The sequence below is a fragment of the Pongo abelii genome, chromosome 16 (assembly GCF_028885655.2).
Source record: "Pongo abelii isolate AG06213 chromosome 16, NHGRI_mPonAbe1-v2.0_pri, whole genome shotgun sequence".
Classification (NCBI taxonomy): Eukaryota; Metazoa; Chordata; class Mammalia; order Primates; family Hominidae; genus Pongo; species Pongo abelii.
Window position 1 is genome coordinate 33,506,419 of NC_072001.2, and position 16,472 is coordinate 33,522,890.

Sequence of the window (16,472 nt, forward strand, 5' to 3'; positions counted from 1 at the left end):
TAATTCTCCTGCTTCAGCCTGTCGAGTAGCTGGGATTGCAGGTGCACACCACCACACCTGGCTAATTTTTGTATTTTTAGTAGAGACGGGGTTTCACCATGTTGGCCAGGCTGGTTTCAAACCCCTGATCTCAAGTGATCCACCCACCTCAGCCTCCCAAAGTGCTGAGATTATAGGCATGAGCCACCGCGCCTGGCCGTTTTTGCTCTCTGAACTTCTTTGTATGGTATCCTCTTTGCTTTTGCATCAAATTGTGTCTCAAATTCCTCAGAGAATACTAATCAGAAATTTCAAGTTAAAATTTTCTTCTGTTTCCTGGCTTCACTCTTTTCCTCTAGAGTTCGTGGTTGCATTGCACTTGGCCTTTCTCTTCCATGCTGCTGGTTCTCCCTGGCTGTCTGGCCATCCCTGGGTATCTGCTTGTGTTTAAGGTGGGTGGGTGAGTGGGTTTCCTCTGTTGAACATGGGTAGACCAGCTTCAGTGACTGGCAGTCACTTTAGGGTCTGTATGGGGGTGAGAGGGGATGAGACCGGGTAGGAAGGGCAGCCCTGCGGCCACCCCTAATACAAGAAGGGCTCGTTTCTGGGGTGCCAGAGCCCCCCACCCTGGTTCTTCCTGAGCAGTTGATGTCATTTTTGTGATTGAGAGTTTTGTGTGTTGAGAGTTTGCCTGGGTAAACGCTGGCCTGTCTCCCACTCTGAGTGAGGGGTGGGAAGGAGGGAGCAGCATCCTGACTGTAGCCAACCTTTATTACCTCCCACCCCACTGTATTCCGCCTCCTTCCTACCGGCACAGGCTCCTATAATGGGGTGCTCTGGGCTGCTGCCCTTGTCTGTCACCACACTTGGGTCTGCAAGAGCCTGTTTCATTCTCCTGTTCTGCCAGCCATCCCTGGTTGGCCACTTTGGGACTTTTGTGAGAGAAGGAGCAGCAGACTGGTTGTAGAATTCCAGGCCCGGGAACTCACCTAGGCTGACCCTCTCATGTTACAGACTAGACTGAGGAGGGTCAGAATGGGAATTGCCTTCCTGCCCTGCAGGGGTCCAGAGTGTGGCTCCCATGGAGCAGCATGGGCGGCTGAACTCTGGGAGGCCTGTGAAGCCAGGGCATGGGCCTGCAACCCCCAGGCGTTGGAGACCACTGGCCCGGCATGGGTGTGTAGTGCAGCCTGCTTTGTGGTGTACTTAGGGGGTCCACTGCCAGGAGCCTGGGGCCCTGACATGTACCTACCCACGGGCCCTGCAGCTTCAGCACCTGAAATGCTGTTTTATCCTAGGCCGTGTTCTCTGCCTCCATCCCAGGCGTGGGTGGGAGGGCAGGGGCCCACCTTCATCTCTGCCCTGATGGATTTGTCACAGAAGCTCTTGGAGATGGGGCACGTGGGAGGGGTGATGAGAGACCGGGGTGTTGGGTGTTGCGGGCCCTTTCCCAGAGAGGGTGTGAACGCAGGGCCAGGTGCGGATACTGACGCTCTGCCCCTGTGCCCACAGGTGAGAGGCCCTTCGCCTGCAGCTGGCAGGACTGCAACAAGAAGTTCGCGCGCTCCGACGAGCTGGCGCGGCACTACCGCACGCACACGGGCGAGAAGAAGTTCAGCTGCCCCATCTGCGAGAAGCGCTTCATGCGCAGCGACCATCTGACCAAGCACGCGCGCCGCCACGCCAACTTCCACCCGGGAATGCTGCAGCGGCGCGGCGGGGGCTCGCGGACCGGCTCCCTCAGCGACTACAGCCGCTCCGACGCCAGCAGCCCCACCATCAGCCCGGCCAGCTCGCCCTGAGCCCGCCACAGCCATGAGCAGCCGCTCCCACCCCCTCGTGAGTCCCTGGCCTTTCCTTTTGTAATAAGAAAGAAGAGAGAGAACTTGATGCGAAGTCCACGAAAAAACAATTTTTTTCACCTCAGGTGTCAAAGTAAATTTGTTTAAAAAAAAAAAAAAAAACACAAAAATTTCAAAAAACACCACCCACCAATTGCACAATAGATACACCCACAAAGTTGAGATTCAGCGTTGTTGAACCCCCTTTCTCAGGGATGGACACGTTCCACGAGGTCAGTGAGGACACCCCTTCCTGCCGCCTTACTCTGTACATAGATTTGCACTCTGGAGTTTTCTGTTAGATTCGGGAACACGCTGGGGACAGAGCAGGCCAGCCAGTCTGGTGGAGCTCAGCGTCTGGCTGGCTGGCCAGCCTGTGGGTCTGTTGGGAGCAGATGTGGTCACTGACGTTTGTGCCTCCAGGGCAGATTCCTAAGCAGCTGGCCTGACCTCTTCCTGCCCCGCCCCCCGCCCCCCCCCCAACCCAGTCTCTGGCCTCTGCCCAACGAGCCTGGCTGGGCTTGCAACGCAGCTGATTCTGAGACAGGCCCCTGCAGAGGGATGCCTTAAAGCTGTCCCTGGCTGGAGGAGCACTCCACTTTGGGGACAGTGGAGGGGGCCTTCAGCCCTCTGCACTCTGCCTGCCTCACACCCCGCCTCCAGGAGCCCTCTCCTACGGCGCTAGGGAGCACTGGAAGCAGAGATGCCAGCCCTGGCTGAGCGTAGCACTGCACCATCCGACCTCTGAGGCAGGGGCTGGGGTCACACCTGCCAGGACTCCGCTTCTCCGTGTCCCTGCAGAAGGCACGCAGGACCCTGTCACTATTATACCTGGGCCTCTGATGGGGGGAATTCTGGCCTTCTAAAAAGATGTTAGAAATTCCTGGTGGCACATCCAGTTCCGGAGTTTGCCCGCATGGGCACCTTTGTTGGAAACAGTGGGCAGGTCATGGGGCCTCCTCATCAGAGGGTCTGTGTGAGCGGCTGTGCGTGTGGCAGCACACCATGCTTCACAGAGACCATTCTGTAGCAAGAGACCGGAACATTGTGACTTGGACCTTTTCAGGAGTGGCGCGGATGTTACAGGAAGTGCTGTCGGAGAGCGCGCATTCTGTTTCCTCCCCAGGGAATGCCAGATGGAAAGTTGTGGGCAACACTTTTCTCAGACCCACCATGTCCCCAACTCAGACTTAGCAAACCTCCAGCCTCTCCGTTTCCCCCTGTACTCCTCCTCCCTTTTCCTCCTGCTTCTCCTTGTCCTGCCTGGAGGCTCCAGGCCACACCCAGCTGGTGGGGCTGCTCCAGTGCCCCATCACCAGCAGGAGAGGAGGAGCAGAGAGCTGGGTCCTGGGTTGGGATTCGAGCCCTGGGCAGGGGTCAATCAAGCCGTGGTCCAGCAAACTCCTCTGCAGATGGCTGGAGTGTCGACCCCAGGCTTGTGGCCCAGGTATCACCTTCCCTTCCTCCTGAGAGTTGGGGCCTGTAAATACAAGGGCCCAGGACAGAGTGTATGTGTGCGTGTGGTTGTGTGCGCGCGTGAGCACACACATGTGTGTGTTGGGGGGGGTGGGGGGATTGGGGTGGACTCAGGGTATCTTGCCAGAGATACCTGTTTTGATGAGTACCTATTTTGATGCAAAGGAACGGCCCTGGGACCTCAGAGGGCCACAGATGGGCTTCCTGGGCCTAGCGTGCCTTGGTTGTGGCCATCCTGCTTCTACTCAGCCCTGCCATGGTATGGGGTGCAGCACAAACCCGGGACCCAGGCCTAGCCACCGCCCACAGCTGCTGGCCACTGTTTTGGCTGGCTCCAGAGTGGACAGGTACGCTCTGTCCACAGCAGCTGCTCAGGCACAGTATGCCATCAGGTGCCCGCTTCTTACCACTGTGTGTCAGCTGGGATTGGCCGACAGCGTGGTGGTGTCTTCTAGGTAGACCGATGGGCCCTAAATTGGGCAGTAGCATTGTTTCTGCTGTGGTGGGAACTGGCAGGGAGAGGGTCACCCCCACTCTGGTTGGATGCAGAGCTGGTCCCTCTGGCTGCCATGCTGTGTTGGGGCTCCCTGACCTCCCTGCTTGCATCGGGTCTGGGAGAAGGAGTGGAATATTTGGTAGGGACCTTGACAGAAGAGAGCCCTGGGTGCTTGTGGTGCAAAGATCTTCATGCCCAGTTCCAAAGTGAGGTCCCTCCCAAAGTTGTTTTCGTGTGAGGCAGAGAAAGCCACACTCTGAATACATTTTATGTCTCAGGAATTCACATTCCAGGTTCAGGAATTTTATTCCAAAGTCCTTTGGTGCACTCACCGTCCACCGTTCCCCAAGGCAGGGAGAGGGAGCGGCCCGTCCCTGTGAGGCTGGCAAAGTGCTCTCCAGGGAGGGGTCAGACGTCCTTGTGATCTGCCCAGGGTGTCATGGAAGGAGATTTTCTAGCTCCACATCTGTCTGCACATAGGAAGGAAAAGATAGGACTCTAAACCTAGTCATCTTGGAATAAAAAGAAGAGCTGGTTTGTTTTAGAGCAGGGCGGGGGGTGGGGGAGGGAAGCGGGTGTTGGCTGTTTCCAAAGAGAGCACTTAATTTAATTTTTCCTTTAAATGACCCAGGGCTGTTCCGTCTGATAGATGGAAGGGTAACATTGCCTTAAAACAGAAATATGCAGGCGTTGGCTATTTTTGGCATAAGAGTGTGTCTTCATTCCCAAAGTGGTTCTCATTTAATGGCAGGGTGTGGTCCTTAGGCTCCGGCCTGGACTGGGAAATGGGGGTAGGGCACCAGGAGAGAAATCCTCCTGGGTACTCCTGGCCAGACCCTCCTGAATCATCTGGGGCTTAAACTCATCTTGCTTGAAGGGCGGGGAGAAACCCATGAATCTCAGGCACGGTTCACAGGGGTCCTCAAGGGCAGATTTCCATCTCATCATGAAGTGAGGGACTCCTGTGGAAGAGGGTGGTGGGCCTTGGAACGCTGCCTCCACTGAAGCGGGCACACAAGGCGGACCCTCCTGCAACAGCCTTCATTTTCTTCAAACATGCAGAATGTTTTCCCAGACTGCGTCTATTTCAGGGTCTTCCATTTTTGTGGTTTATGGCCATGCTTGCCAGTTTTGGTGGGGTTGAGGAACCCATAGGACTCATAGAAATAATAAGGAAAACTCAAACCCTTATTTTGGGACTTCAGTTCTAGTGGTCCATAGGGGCAGAGATCTCAAAGTGAAGGTTGCCTGAGTGAAGGGAGAGTTCCCCTATAAAAGGCCTAAAATTGATTTCGGGCTCAGCCATCAAGGGGCTGGTGTTGCTCCTGTCCCAGACAAGGAAGCCCCTGTTTACATCAGCCATATTAGGGGAACGGTTGTCAGCTCCCCAAATGCCTACTGGATCCTACAGCCATACAGGAAAAGAGACAGACACAGCCCTTTCCTCAAAGAGCCCTGGGGTCTTGTCCTGCAGGATGCTGCATAGGAACGGGCAGAGATGTCCTGGATGGGAACATAGTCCTGGAGGTGCCCTACCTGCATCCTGCTGCACCCCCACCCACGACACTCGAGTGCAAGATCGCCTCACTCCTAACCCTGACTTTATTCCCAGGCCCCACACCGAGGCAGATGCAGGATTCGCCACGGTGCAGCCTCCAGGTACAAACATCTGAGGCACTGGTGATCCCAGTCCTTGCGGCACCCTGAACACAGCTCAGACCAGTGAGGGGTGATTCAGAGGTGGGGATGGGCAGAGAGGGCTGGCCACTCTGCCTCAGGACTTGACCTCAAGTCTTCTGTCTCCCCACCCGGTGTGTCCAGAAGACCAGCCTTTTTCTTGCCAGAAGCAGGTGCTAAGATGGACTGCACAGGGTCCTGGCGCTCCCTCGGGACCCATTCAGGATCTCAGCCGGGCAGGGGTGCCACCCAACAGGAAGATGTGATCTGAGCAATAGTGTGGCCTTGTTGCTCCGCTTCTGGTTGTGGCTGTGTTTACAGGGCTACCTGACTATTTTGACTTCTGACAGGTGTCACTGATTTTCTTTCCCTCATTTAAAAAAGGTCATTTAGTCAAAGACACAGTGCTAGAAGGTTTAAAGAGTGTAATGTGTTGGTCACATCACAACCAGTAAGAAACGCTTGGTAGGTTATCCACATCTTTTGCTGACTGTTACCATATACAATTCTGGTCACCATATTTTCCAAAGCTAAAATCTGAGGCGTGGGCTGATGGTTTTTGAAATCAGGATTACCCCAGGAAGAACCAGGTCCTATTAGTCATTTTCCTGATTCTGAGGCTTTGAAGGCTTGTCTGAGACACATTCCAGAGACCTTTGTACCAGAACTTGGATGCACAGTCCACCTTACTACTGATACATGCCTGAGCACCCTTTAGGGTGAGGCACCGCCTCCTGCCTGCTGTCCTGTCCCTCAGCATCAGAGGAGTTGAATTCGGCAGGAGATGGGAGCCCGGTGTCCATGAGGGAAGAGGGGTCGCGCTTGGTTTCTACTGACCCCCATGAAGATTTCAGACTTGCAGTGCCGGACACCTGGCCCTGCCCTGCCTCTCTCTTTCTCATACAGCTTTAAAACTTTACTACTTTTATTTAAAAATGAACTGGATGGGAGAGAAGTAGCGTCCCCTACCCTACAAGTCACACATTCCGGGGAGGGGGGTGGGGGGTGGAGGCAGGAAGTCATGGGGGTGGGGGTGGGGGTGGGAGCACGGGAACAGCTTCTTAAGGCCTCAGGGTCCTGTTTTCTCTGGCCTCTTCTAGAGGGCCCATGGACAGGCCGCAGTGCGTGCTTATTTGGAAACCAGGTGTGAGCCGAATGCCTGCGAGGCCATGCACTCAGCAGAGGAGCCCTTGTACCTGGCCGCCCTGAGAGGAGCAAGGGGCCACCTCCCATGTGGCTCCAGACACCACGTGGGCTCATTAGCCCCAGCGTTTGTACCGGCTCCAGGTGCCTGCCTCTGGGTGTGTGAGTGGGAGACTTTGCTCCCTGGCCTCATCCTAGAGAGGCCCCTGGTGCCTAGTGCTGGGGTCTCTGGGGCTGGTCAGCCTCAGCAGAAAGGAGGCACTACTGAGCAACTATGCATTGTCATTGTCGGGTTTGGGGCTTGCGGTGGTTCCTTGGTGACTGGGAATTGCTTGTGTGCATGTGTTGGGTGCATGCTTCCGGGTCTCAGCTGCCCCAGGCCCACACAGGCAACCCATTCCCATCCAAAGCCATTGGTGGAGCTTCTCTGGAATCATTTGCCAAAAGCCCAAGGCAGAATCCAAGGGTCCAAGACCATTTCCATGGAGCTCATGTTTTTCTTTTCTGTAGGAACTTTTTTTTAACCAGCACCCACCATAATTCCGAAGGCCATGTTTCATCTTTCCTGGATCACTACAGTGAAGTATTACAGTTGTACAGTTCCCAGTCTGGCCTTGGCTTGCTCGGATAAAACTTTGTATGTATTTTGTATGGCATAGATTCTATATTGTAATGATGTCCTATGCAAAAAGAAAAATTAACGAAATTGTAAATTTTATTGTTTTAACGTGTATGCATGTTTAGTGACGTTTACATTTTGAAATAAAATTTATGATTCATTATTTTATTTGCTGGAGCTAGTTTCTTTGAAGAGCATGTCTTGCACAGGCTCTGGGAGGGGAAGGGAACTGAAATGCACAAACTCAAGCAGTTGCAGTTGACTGAGGGACTGAAGCTTGCCTGGAACTTGGCGGGTCCTATTTTGGAAGGCTTTGCAGAAGAGCTCTTGCAGACAGTGGGTGCTCTTCTGGCTTCCCCTCCTGCCCATGGGAGGCTATTTCAGCTCATCCCATTCCCACCCCTCCGTCCATCCGAAAGAGCATGGAGGAGAAAGGGATGTGGCGATGGCAGATTCCCTCAAAGGGTACGGCACCTTTTCCCTCAAAGTCCCCCAAAACACCTGGACTTCCTTTTTCTGGGCAGCAGCTACCACTTCTTTCAACCCCAGATGCACTGCTTGCCTCGCCCCTCAGCCTAGCGTCTAGAAAACACCCCTGTTTCTAGCTACCAAAGTTCCTACACTCTACCACGGGCACTGACCCCAAAGTGTGCTGCAGCGAGGACAGGTCCCAGGACCCTGGGAGTCTGGGGAGTAGGAAGGCAGGTGTTGATAGCAGAGCCTGTTTAAGTCCCCAGTGAACACTAACTGCCCCTGGCTGTCCCCAGGGCAGATGATGTGCTCATCAGAGGCAATGGGAAGCTGGCAGCTAGTGGAGGAGGTGGCTGCTGGGGTGGAGGTCTGGCCCGAACCCTGTTCTAGCCACAGCATGTAGAAGGGAGGTGCTGGTGCAGCCACATCTCAGCCTCACCCAGGGATAGACTAGCGCTGCATCTGGGCTGTACGCTGTTCGTACATGATTACCTGCTCTTTTTCTTTTTTTTTTCTTTTCTTTTTTTTTTTTTTTTTTGAGACAGAGTCTCGCTGTGTAGCCCCACTCGTTGCTGTCGCCGAGGCTGGAATGCAATGGTGGCAATCTCAGCTCACTGCAACTTCTGCCTCTCAGGTTCAAACAATTCTCCTGCCTCAGCTTCCTGAGTAGCTAGGATTACAGATGTCTGCCACCACGCCCAGGTAATTTTTGTATTTTTAGTAGAGACAAAGTTTCACCATATTGGCCAGGCTGGTCTCGAACCCTTGACCTCAGGTGATCCACCGGCTCAGCCTCCCAAAGTGCTGGTGATCACAGGATTGAGCCACCATACCTGGCCTGTGATTACCTGTTCATAGGGTAAATGAAAAACCACCACAAGATGTGAAGTGTTACTAACAAATACAGGCATTGCAGTTGATCAGACATGGTTTTTCCTGAAGCTACCCTGACACCAGCTGGCATTGCCTGATGAACGTTTGTTTTCTGTATCATAGATTGGGGGGAGGGAGGCATGAAATGAACGCTCCCAGGCACATACTGAACAGTCATAAAAACAAGCACACATTTTTCAAACAAAAGTCTTTTTGGTACTGAGACGTTTGGAGCCCATTCTTGGTTGGAGTATTTTCCCAGGACAGCCACTGCTCCGCCTTCTCAGAGCCATTTATTGCTCAGGAACTTCCCCAGATAGCAGCAACTGCAGGGCGGATCCGCTTCCATAAATAGTTGTCAGAGGATCCCAGATGCTTAAAAAATATTGACAGGAAAAAAAAAAAAGCCTGTCAGTTATGATGTCACTGCTGAGATTTGAAACCCCTCCTGGTATTTCTTTCCAGAAGACTGGGGGACCCACCATTCATGGAGCCCCCATCCCAGGAATGAGGGGTCTCCTAAGGCCTTCAGAGGCCCCTGGTAATGTAAGGGAGAAAAAAAGCAAGCAATAGATTTTCCTGGCGTTTGAAGAACAAACGTATGAGTGTCTGTGGCATGCGCATAGCACATTTTCTTCTCACACTTTTCTTTTTGGACCAGGTCACAAAGCAGTTTTGGGTGGCGGAGAGGGTCTGTGGCTGACAGGTCCTCTGTGCTGAGCAGAGATGACAGTGTCCTGGAGGCAGGCCTGAGAGGCCAGCCTCAGGACACTCCTGGGCCTGACCCTTTTTCCATGTTTCTTAGGACTTGGATTAGAAGTCAGGTTTGTGGCAGTTAGGCGAAGTGCTGTGTCTGGCTGCATAGTGACCCAGGTGAGGAGAAGCATCTGGTGGAGGGCTGAGGTGCACTCCCCAAGAGGGCAGAGCCTGGCAAAGGCTCACAGTGACATCTGCCCCTCTAAAGAAGGACTTCCAGCCGGGCGTGGTGGTTCACGCCTGTAATCCCAGCACTTTGGGAGGCCGAGGCAGGCAGATCAGCTGAGGTCAGGATTTCGAGTTCAAGACTAGCCTGACCAACATGGAGAAACCCTGTCTCTACTAAAAATACAAAAATGTGGCTTGTGCCTGTAGTCCCAGCTACTCGGGAGGCTGAGGCAGGAGAATCGTTTGAACCCGGGAGGCAGAGGTTGCAGTGAGCCGAGATCATGCAACTGCACTTAAGCATGGACAAGAGCGAAACTCTGTCTCAAAAACAAATTAATAAAGAAGGACTTCCCATCCCTTGGTGCTGGCCTGTAGGCAGTGAGCACCCTGTCTCTGGAGGCATTCAAGCAGAGGCTGAAACCAGGAATTCCGTGAAGGGACTGGTGTTCTGGAAGGGGGCCCGGTTAGCGTTCAGAGGAAGGGCCACAGTATTTTCCAAGTGGACTCACTGGGGTGTAATCATCAAGACCCTCTGACACTTTCTCCTAGCCTTGTCGGTCATGTTGGGGTGTGGACTGGCCTTTTCTGGGTTGGGTTTGGCTGCAGAAGTCCTTGAATAACAGACTAGGCAATGTGTAGCTTATTCTGGGGACATGGGTGGCTCAGTCACCCCCAATCAAACCTCATCTAGGCCATGCTAAAATTCCTGCGATTAGCACCACTCCTAAAAAGTCTCCTACGTAGAAAGCAGTAAAGACATGCGGCTACTCCTGGCAGGGCTGCTAGCTCTGCACCAACTTTCCTCCACCGTTACACATCAGAGACCAGCATTCCAATGGTACAAAGGACAGGCAGGTTTGGACAGAAGACAGTGTTGGAAGCACAAGGCTTGTATTAATTGCCAGTTGCTGGCTGGGCATGGTGGCTTATGCCTGTAATCCCAGCACTTTGGGAGGCCAAGGCAGGCAGATCACGAGGTCAAGAGTTTGAGACCAGCCTGGCTAACATCATGAAACCTCATCTCCACTAAAAATACAAAAATTAGCCAGGCGTAGTGGTGGGTTCCTGTAATCCCAGCTACTCGGGAGGCTGAGGCAGGAGAATGGCTTGAACCCGGGAGCTGGAAGTTGCAGTGAGCGAAGATCATGCCATTGCACTCCAGCCTGGGTGACAGCGCAAGACTCTGTCTCAAAAAAAAAAAAAAAAAAAAATAGAATGCCTATTCCTGCTGTAACAAATTACCATAAGCAGTGGCTTAAAGCAACACAAATTTATTCTTTTATTCTCTTGCAGCTCTGGAGGTCAGAAGTGCAAAACAAGTCTTATAGGGCTAAAATCCAGGTGTCATCAGGGCTGCTTCCTTCTGGAGTCTGTTTTCCTTTCCAGCTTGTAGAGGCCACCTACATTCCTTGGCTTGTGGCCTCCTCCACTGTTTTCAGATCCATCAGAGTAGCATCTCCTCTCTGACCGCCTAATCTCCCTCTTATAAGGACCTCTGTGATTACCCTGTGAGGCTGAGATGTGGCTGCACATCAGGCTGCCCCCAACCCTGAACTAGTCCAGGATGAGCCCCCCATCCATCCCAGCCTTCGTGTCCTTCCTGCACTCCCCTGAGCTGGGAAGAGCAAAGTGGCAGCTTAGGCTGCAGGGCTTGATGAACTCCTGCATAGTGGAAGGAGCCTGCATCCCACTCTCCATGACCCAAGCAAGGGTCACAAAACATAGTTGAATTAAACTGGACTGAGCCTCTCTTCCACCTGTGTTTTGTCATCCTTCATAGTATTCCCTATCAACTATTCAGCTTTAAAAAGTAGGAGTAATAGTAAAAATAATTGTCACTTCACTACAGTTCTTAAAAGCCGATCAGTTATTGAAGACCTGCACCCCAGTTCACCTGCCGCTGCCTGCACAGCCGTTGCTCAGGGCGGAGAAAGGTCTGGTGTCTCCGTGCCAGACACAGCTGGGCCTTCGGCTCTGAGCAGCCTGCCACGCAGCTGTGGAAAGAAGTGTTTTCCTGAGCCTTGCCTTCACCTGGGAGGCAAGCTTGGCATGGTCTGTGTGGGGTCATGGTGAAGTTCCCAGTGGTGTGCGAGATGTCAGATGCCGGGAACTGTACCCCTGAAAGAGGTAGGTTGCAAAACAGTACAGAAGTATGATCATGATTTATTAAAACATTTTTCTCTATAGCTATATTGTGTTTACATGTTTAAATGCATAGAAAAAGGGTAGGTAGGCCAGGCGAGGTGGCTCATGCCTGTAATCCCAGCACTTTGGAAGGCCCCCAGGCCAGGCCTCCACTCTCACATGCCACTGGGAAATGATCCCTGTGGACAGAGACTGGGACTGACCTGTGACACAGAGGAAGGCTGTCCCACACTGCACTCCCTGTCCCAGAAGCCTGCGGGGCAGCAGCCACTTGCCCAGGTCCTGGGCCAGAGGGTTGCTTGCTGAGCTGTGCCCTCTGAGCACTCTCAGAGAGAGGCGTGAGTAGTCCCAACTTAGGGCTGCAGAGGGTACGAGGCTCAGAGGGGTGAAGTAGCCTTCTCAAGGTCACACAGCTGGCAAAAGTCACAGAGGGACCCTGGTCTGATTGGACCACTGGCCACAGCTGCCTTTTAAGCTCTGAGTTCTAAAGGCTTCTAACCTGTCTAGGGGTACTTTTGTCTATTCTCTGGCATTGTGGGACAGGCCCAGAAGACTGACAGGCCTCATGACACAGGGCTGGTGACTTAGCATTTTTCTGGCTGCTGCATTTCTGGGGCCTGAACACTGGCCAGTCTGTGGGCCTGCACCTGGCAGCTCAGTGTGTCCAATGCAATGTCCTCTAAAAAGATGAGCAAGCTGCCCTCAGAGGGGCCCAGTCCCAGGCATTGTGAGGTTCAGACCTCCCTTCAGGGCCCACCAAGCAACCAGGCAAAGCCCTTTCCCTTGCATAGCTGTGACTCCCTGTGCCCAGGCTGCCAATGTGTCTAGGTACCGCATCCACTCACTCAGACCTCTTGGAACTCAGAGACAGACGGTACAAAGTCGTGATGGACATTGCCCTCATTTACAAGCACATGATAGGCCCAAGGAGCTCCATCTGGGTGTCCTGACCCCAGCTCCAGGGCTCATTCTTGACCCCTGCCCCATCATCATGTCTTCCATTCCCAACCTCACAATTAGGTAATCGTTTACTTATGAATTGGCCAGGGGACCAGGGAGAATCAACAGTAAATATCAAGATGGCCTGCATAATCAGCAGACTTCCTCTGCACCTCCTAAGAGGGGTCCTCATCTCAACACCAGCGACACAAGGTGTTTTGGGAAAGTGGTTATTGCATGCTTACCCTGATGAACACAGCTGCTCCCTGTGTCTTGTCTGTCTCCTGCTCTTTTAACCATAAACACACTCCAGTGGGTTTTCTGAGATTGACCGTTGGCCTGTGGGGGCTGAACATGCTCGGAGCAGGGAGGATGGCCTCCTTCCCGGGCTCTGCAGTGCTCTCCCACCGTGGCCCAGTGGACTTTGTACATGAACCTTCCACATTGGGAAGACCAGCTGCTAGTTTGTGGAACCTGGATTACAATGGAAACACAAACGCTAAATCCAAGAGAACAGGTGCCTCTGCAGTGAGGGTCACAGGGCCAGGAGAGGCACACACAGGAGTGTCAGCGATGATGACAGCCTAGTGCTGAGGACAGGGTCGCACTCACACTTTCATTACATATGTTCTTGTGAATGCAGCGAATGTCACATAAGAACAACATTAAAAGAAAGTTATCTGTTAACAACATCAAGATGTTTCGAATAGCTTAAATGTCCGGGAATAGGAGATTAATTCAATGAACCACATAACCTCCATTATCACTAATACCCAATCTATTATTAAGTGAAAGAGGTAGGTTGCAAAACAGTACAGAAGTATGATCATGATTTATTAAAACATTTTTCTCTATAGATATATTGTGTTTACATGTTTAAATGCATAGAAAAAGGGTAGGTAGGCCAGGCGAGGTGGCTCATGCCTGTAATCCCAGCACTTTGGAAGGCTGAGGTGGGCATATCACCTGAGCTCAGGAGTTCAAGACCAGCCTGACCAACATGGTGAAACCCTGTCTCTACTAAAAATAAAAAAATTAGCCGGGTGTGGTGCCTGTAATCCCAGCTACTCAGGAGGCTGAGGCAGGAGAATGGCTTGAACCCTGGAGGTGGAGGTTGCAGTGAGCCAAGATCACACCACTGCATTCCAGCCTGGGTGACAGAGTGAGGCTCCTTCTCAAAAACATAAGGACAGGTAAGAGACAGAACAAACTCAAGCAATTGTTACCTTTAGGTAGAGGACAACAGATGACTTTTATTTACTTATTTTTGTGTGCTCTCTAAATTCTCAAAACTACTCAGGTATCACTTTTGTCATTAAAACTCACAATAGCACTTTTGTGAGGCTAAGAGCTTGCTAAAGGTAAGCTGGTGCAGTGTGTCCCCACTTCATCCCCCAAAAGATGTCCACCAACATTCATGAGCATACTTTTGGACACACCCCAAATGCTGTCAACATGTCCACACAAGGACAGACACGCCCAACGGCTGTCCACATGTTGATGCAAGGGGATGACGTAGAGCTGAGTGTGTCATCCCAAAGTCACCCAAAAACCATGCTGCACCACAAAAGCAAGCTGCTAAAGGAGCACCAAACACACCAAGCAATGCCATGTGCTACTCATGCATCCATACCTGCTATGGACTGAATGTTTGTGTCCCTGCCAAACTCACGTGTTGAACTCTAACCCTCAATAGGATGGCATTAGGAGGTAAGGCCTTTGGGAGGTGATTAGACCGTGAGGGCGGATCTCATGATTTCATAATCCTCATGAATGGGATTGATGCCTTCACAAGAAGAGATGTGAGAGGGATGATCTCTCTCTCACCCATATGAGGATACAAGAAGGTGGTGGCCATCTGCAAACAAGGAGGAGAGCCCTCACCAGACACTAGATCTGTCGGCACCTTGATCTTGGACTTCCCTGCCTCTAGAACTGTGAAAAGTAAATGTTTGTTGTTTAAGTCATCCAGTCTATAGTAATTAGTTTTAGCAGCCTGAACTGATGAGTATCTATAGACCAAGAGCATGAAACCTACATGATAAAGTTTAATCCCAAAGTCAGGCAAGGTGACTGAGAGGGGCCCAAGGGGGTTGCAACATTAGATTTATTTAGGATTTACAGGTATACCTTGTTCTAGTACACATGATTTTATTGCATTTTGCAGATATTGTGTTTTTTAGAAATTGAAGATTTGTGGCAAATCCACCTTGAGCAAGTCTGTTGGTGCCATTTGCTCACTTTGTGTCTTGGTCACATTTTGGTATTTCTCAAAATATTTCAAACATTTTTACTATTATTACATCTGTTATGGTGATCTGTGATCAGTGATCTTTGATGTTACTCTTGTAATTGGAGTGCCATGAACCACTTCCATATAAGATGGCAAATGTAATCGATAAATGTGTGTGTTCTCACTGCTCCACCAACCTGCCTTTCCCTGTCTTTCTCCCTCTCCTCAGGCCTCCCTATTCCCTAAGACACAATATTGAAATTAGGCCAATTAATAACTCTACAATTGCCTCTAAGTGTTCAAGTGAAGGGAAGAGTCACAGGTGTCTCACTTTAAATCAAAAGCTAGAAATAGTTAAGCTAGTGAGGAAGCCATGTGAGGAAGTCTCAAAAGGTGAGGTAGGTTGTGCCAAGTAGTTAGCCACATTGTGAATGCAAAGGAAATGTTCTCAAAGGAACTTAAAAGTGTTACTCCAGTGAACGCATGAATGATACAAAAGTGAAATGGGCTTATTGCTGAGATGGAGAAAGTTTCAGTGGCTTGGATAGAAGATCAAACCAGCCACAACATTCCCTTTAGTCAAAGCCTAATTCAGAGCAAGGTCCCTAACTTTCTTTCAATTCTACAAAGGCTAAGAGAAGCTACAAAGCTAGAGAAGAAAAGTTGGAAGCTAGCAGAGGTTTGTTCATGAGGTTTAAAGAAAGAAGGTATTAGGCTGGGCACAGTGGCTCATGCCTGTAATCCTAGCATTTTGGGAGGCCGAGGCAGGCGGATCACCTGAGGTCAGGAGTTCGAGACCAGCCTAGCTAACACGGTGAAACCCTGTTTCTACTAAAAGTACAAAAAATTAGCTGGGCATGGTGGCGTGCACCTGTAATCCCAGCTACTTGAGAGGCTGCAGCAGGAGAATCGCTTGAACCTGGGAGGCGGAGGTTGCAGTGAGCTGAGATCGTGCCATTGCACTCCACCTTGGGCAACAAGAATGAAACTCTATCTTAAAAAAAAAGAAAAAAGAAAGAAGGCATCTCCACAACATAAAAGTGCAAGGTGAAGCAGCAAGTGCTGCTATAGAAGCTGCAGCAAGTTATCCAGAAGATCTAGCCAAGATCATTGATGAAGGTGGCTTTACTACACAACAGATTTTCAATGTAAATGAAACTGACTTCTATTTGAGGAAGATCCCATCTAGGACTTTCAAAGCTAGAGATAAGTCAATGGCTGGCTTTAAAGGACAGGCTGGCTCTCTTGTTAGAGGCTAACACAGTTGATGACTTTAAGTTAAAGCCAGTGCTAATTTACCATTTGGAAAATCCTGGGACCATTAAAAATATACTAAATCTACTCTGCCTATGCTCTAGAAATGGAAGAACAAAGCCTGGATGACAGCACGCCTATTTACAGCATGGTTTACTAAATATTTTTAAGCCCACTTTGAGATCTACTGCTCAGGAAAAAAGACCCCTTTCTGATGAAACTTGAATGAATGAGGAGTTGCTTCTTATGGATGAGCAAAAACAGTGGTTTCTTGAGATGGAATCTACTCCTTGTGAAGATGCTGTGAACATTGTTGAAATGACAACAAAGGATTTAGAATATTCCATAAACTTAGTTGGTAAAGCAGTGCCAGGGTTTGAGAGGACTGACTCCAATTCTGGA

General features: G+C 51.0%; 1 protein-coding gene across 1 annotated transcript in view; it reads left to right on the forward strand.

Moving 5' to 3' along the window:
- The window catches only part of KLF13 (KLF transcription factor 13), a 51,224-nt gene extending 43,825 nt beyond the window's left edge, over nucleotides 1–7,399 (forward strand). Inside the window, exon 2 of the mRNA XM_024232945.3 lies at nucleotides 1,492–7,399. Within this exon, the coding sequence (XP_024088713.1) occupies nucleotides 1,492–1,781 (290 nt within the window). The 3' untranslated portion in view covers nucleotides 1,782–7,399. The remainder of the gene's footprint in view (nucleotides 1–1,491) is intronic.
- Nucleotides 7,400–16,472: the final 9,073 nt, after the last annotated feature.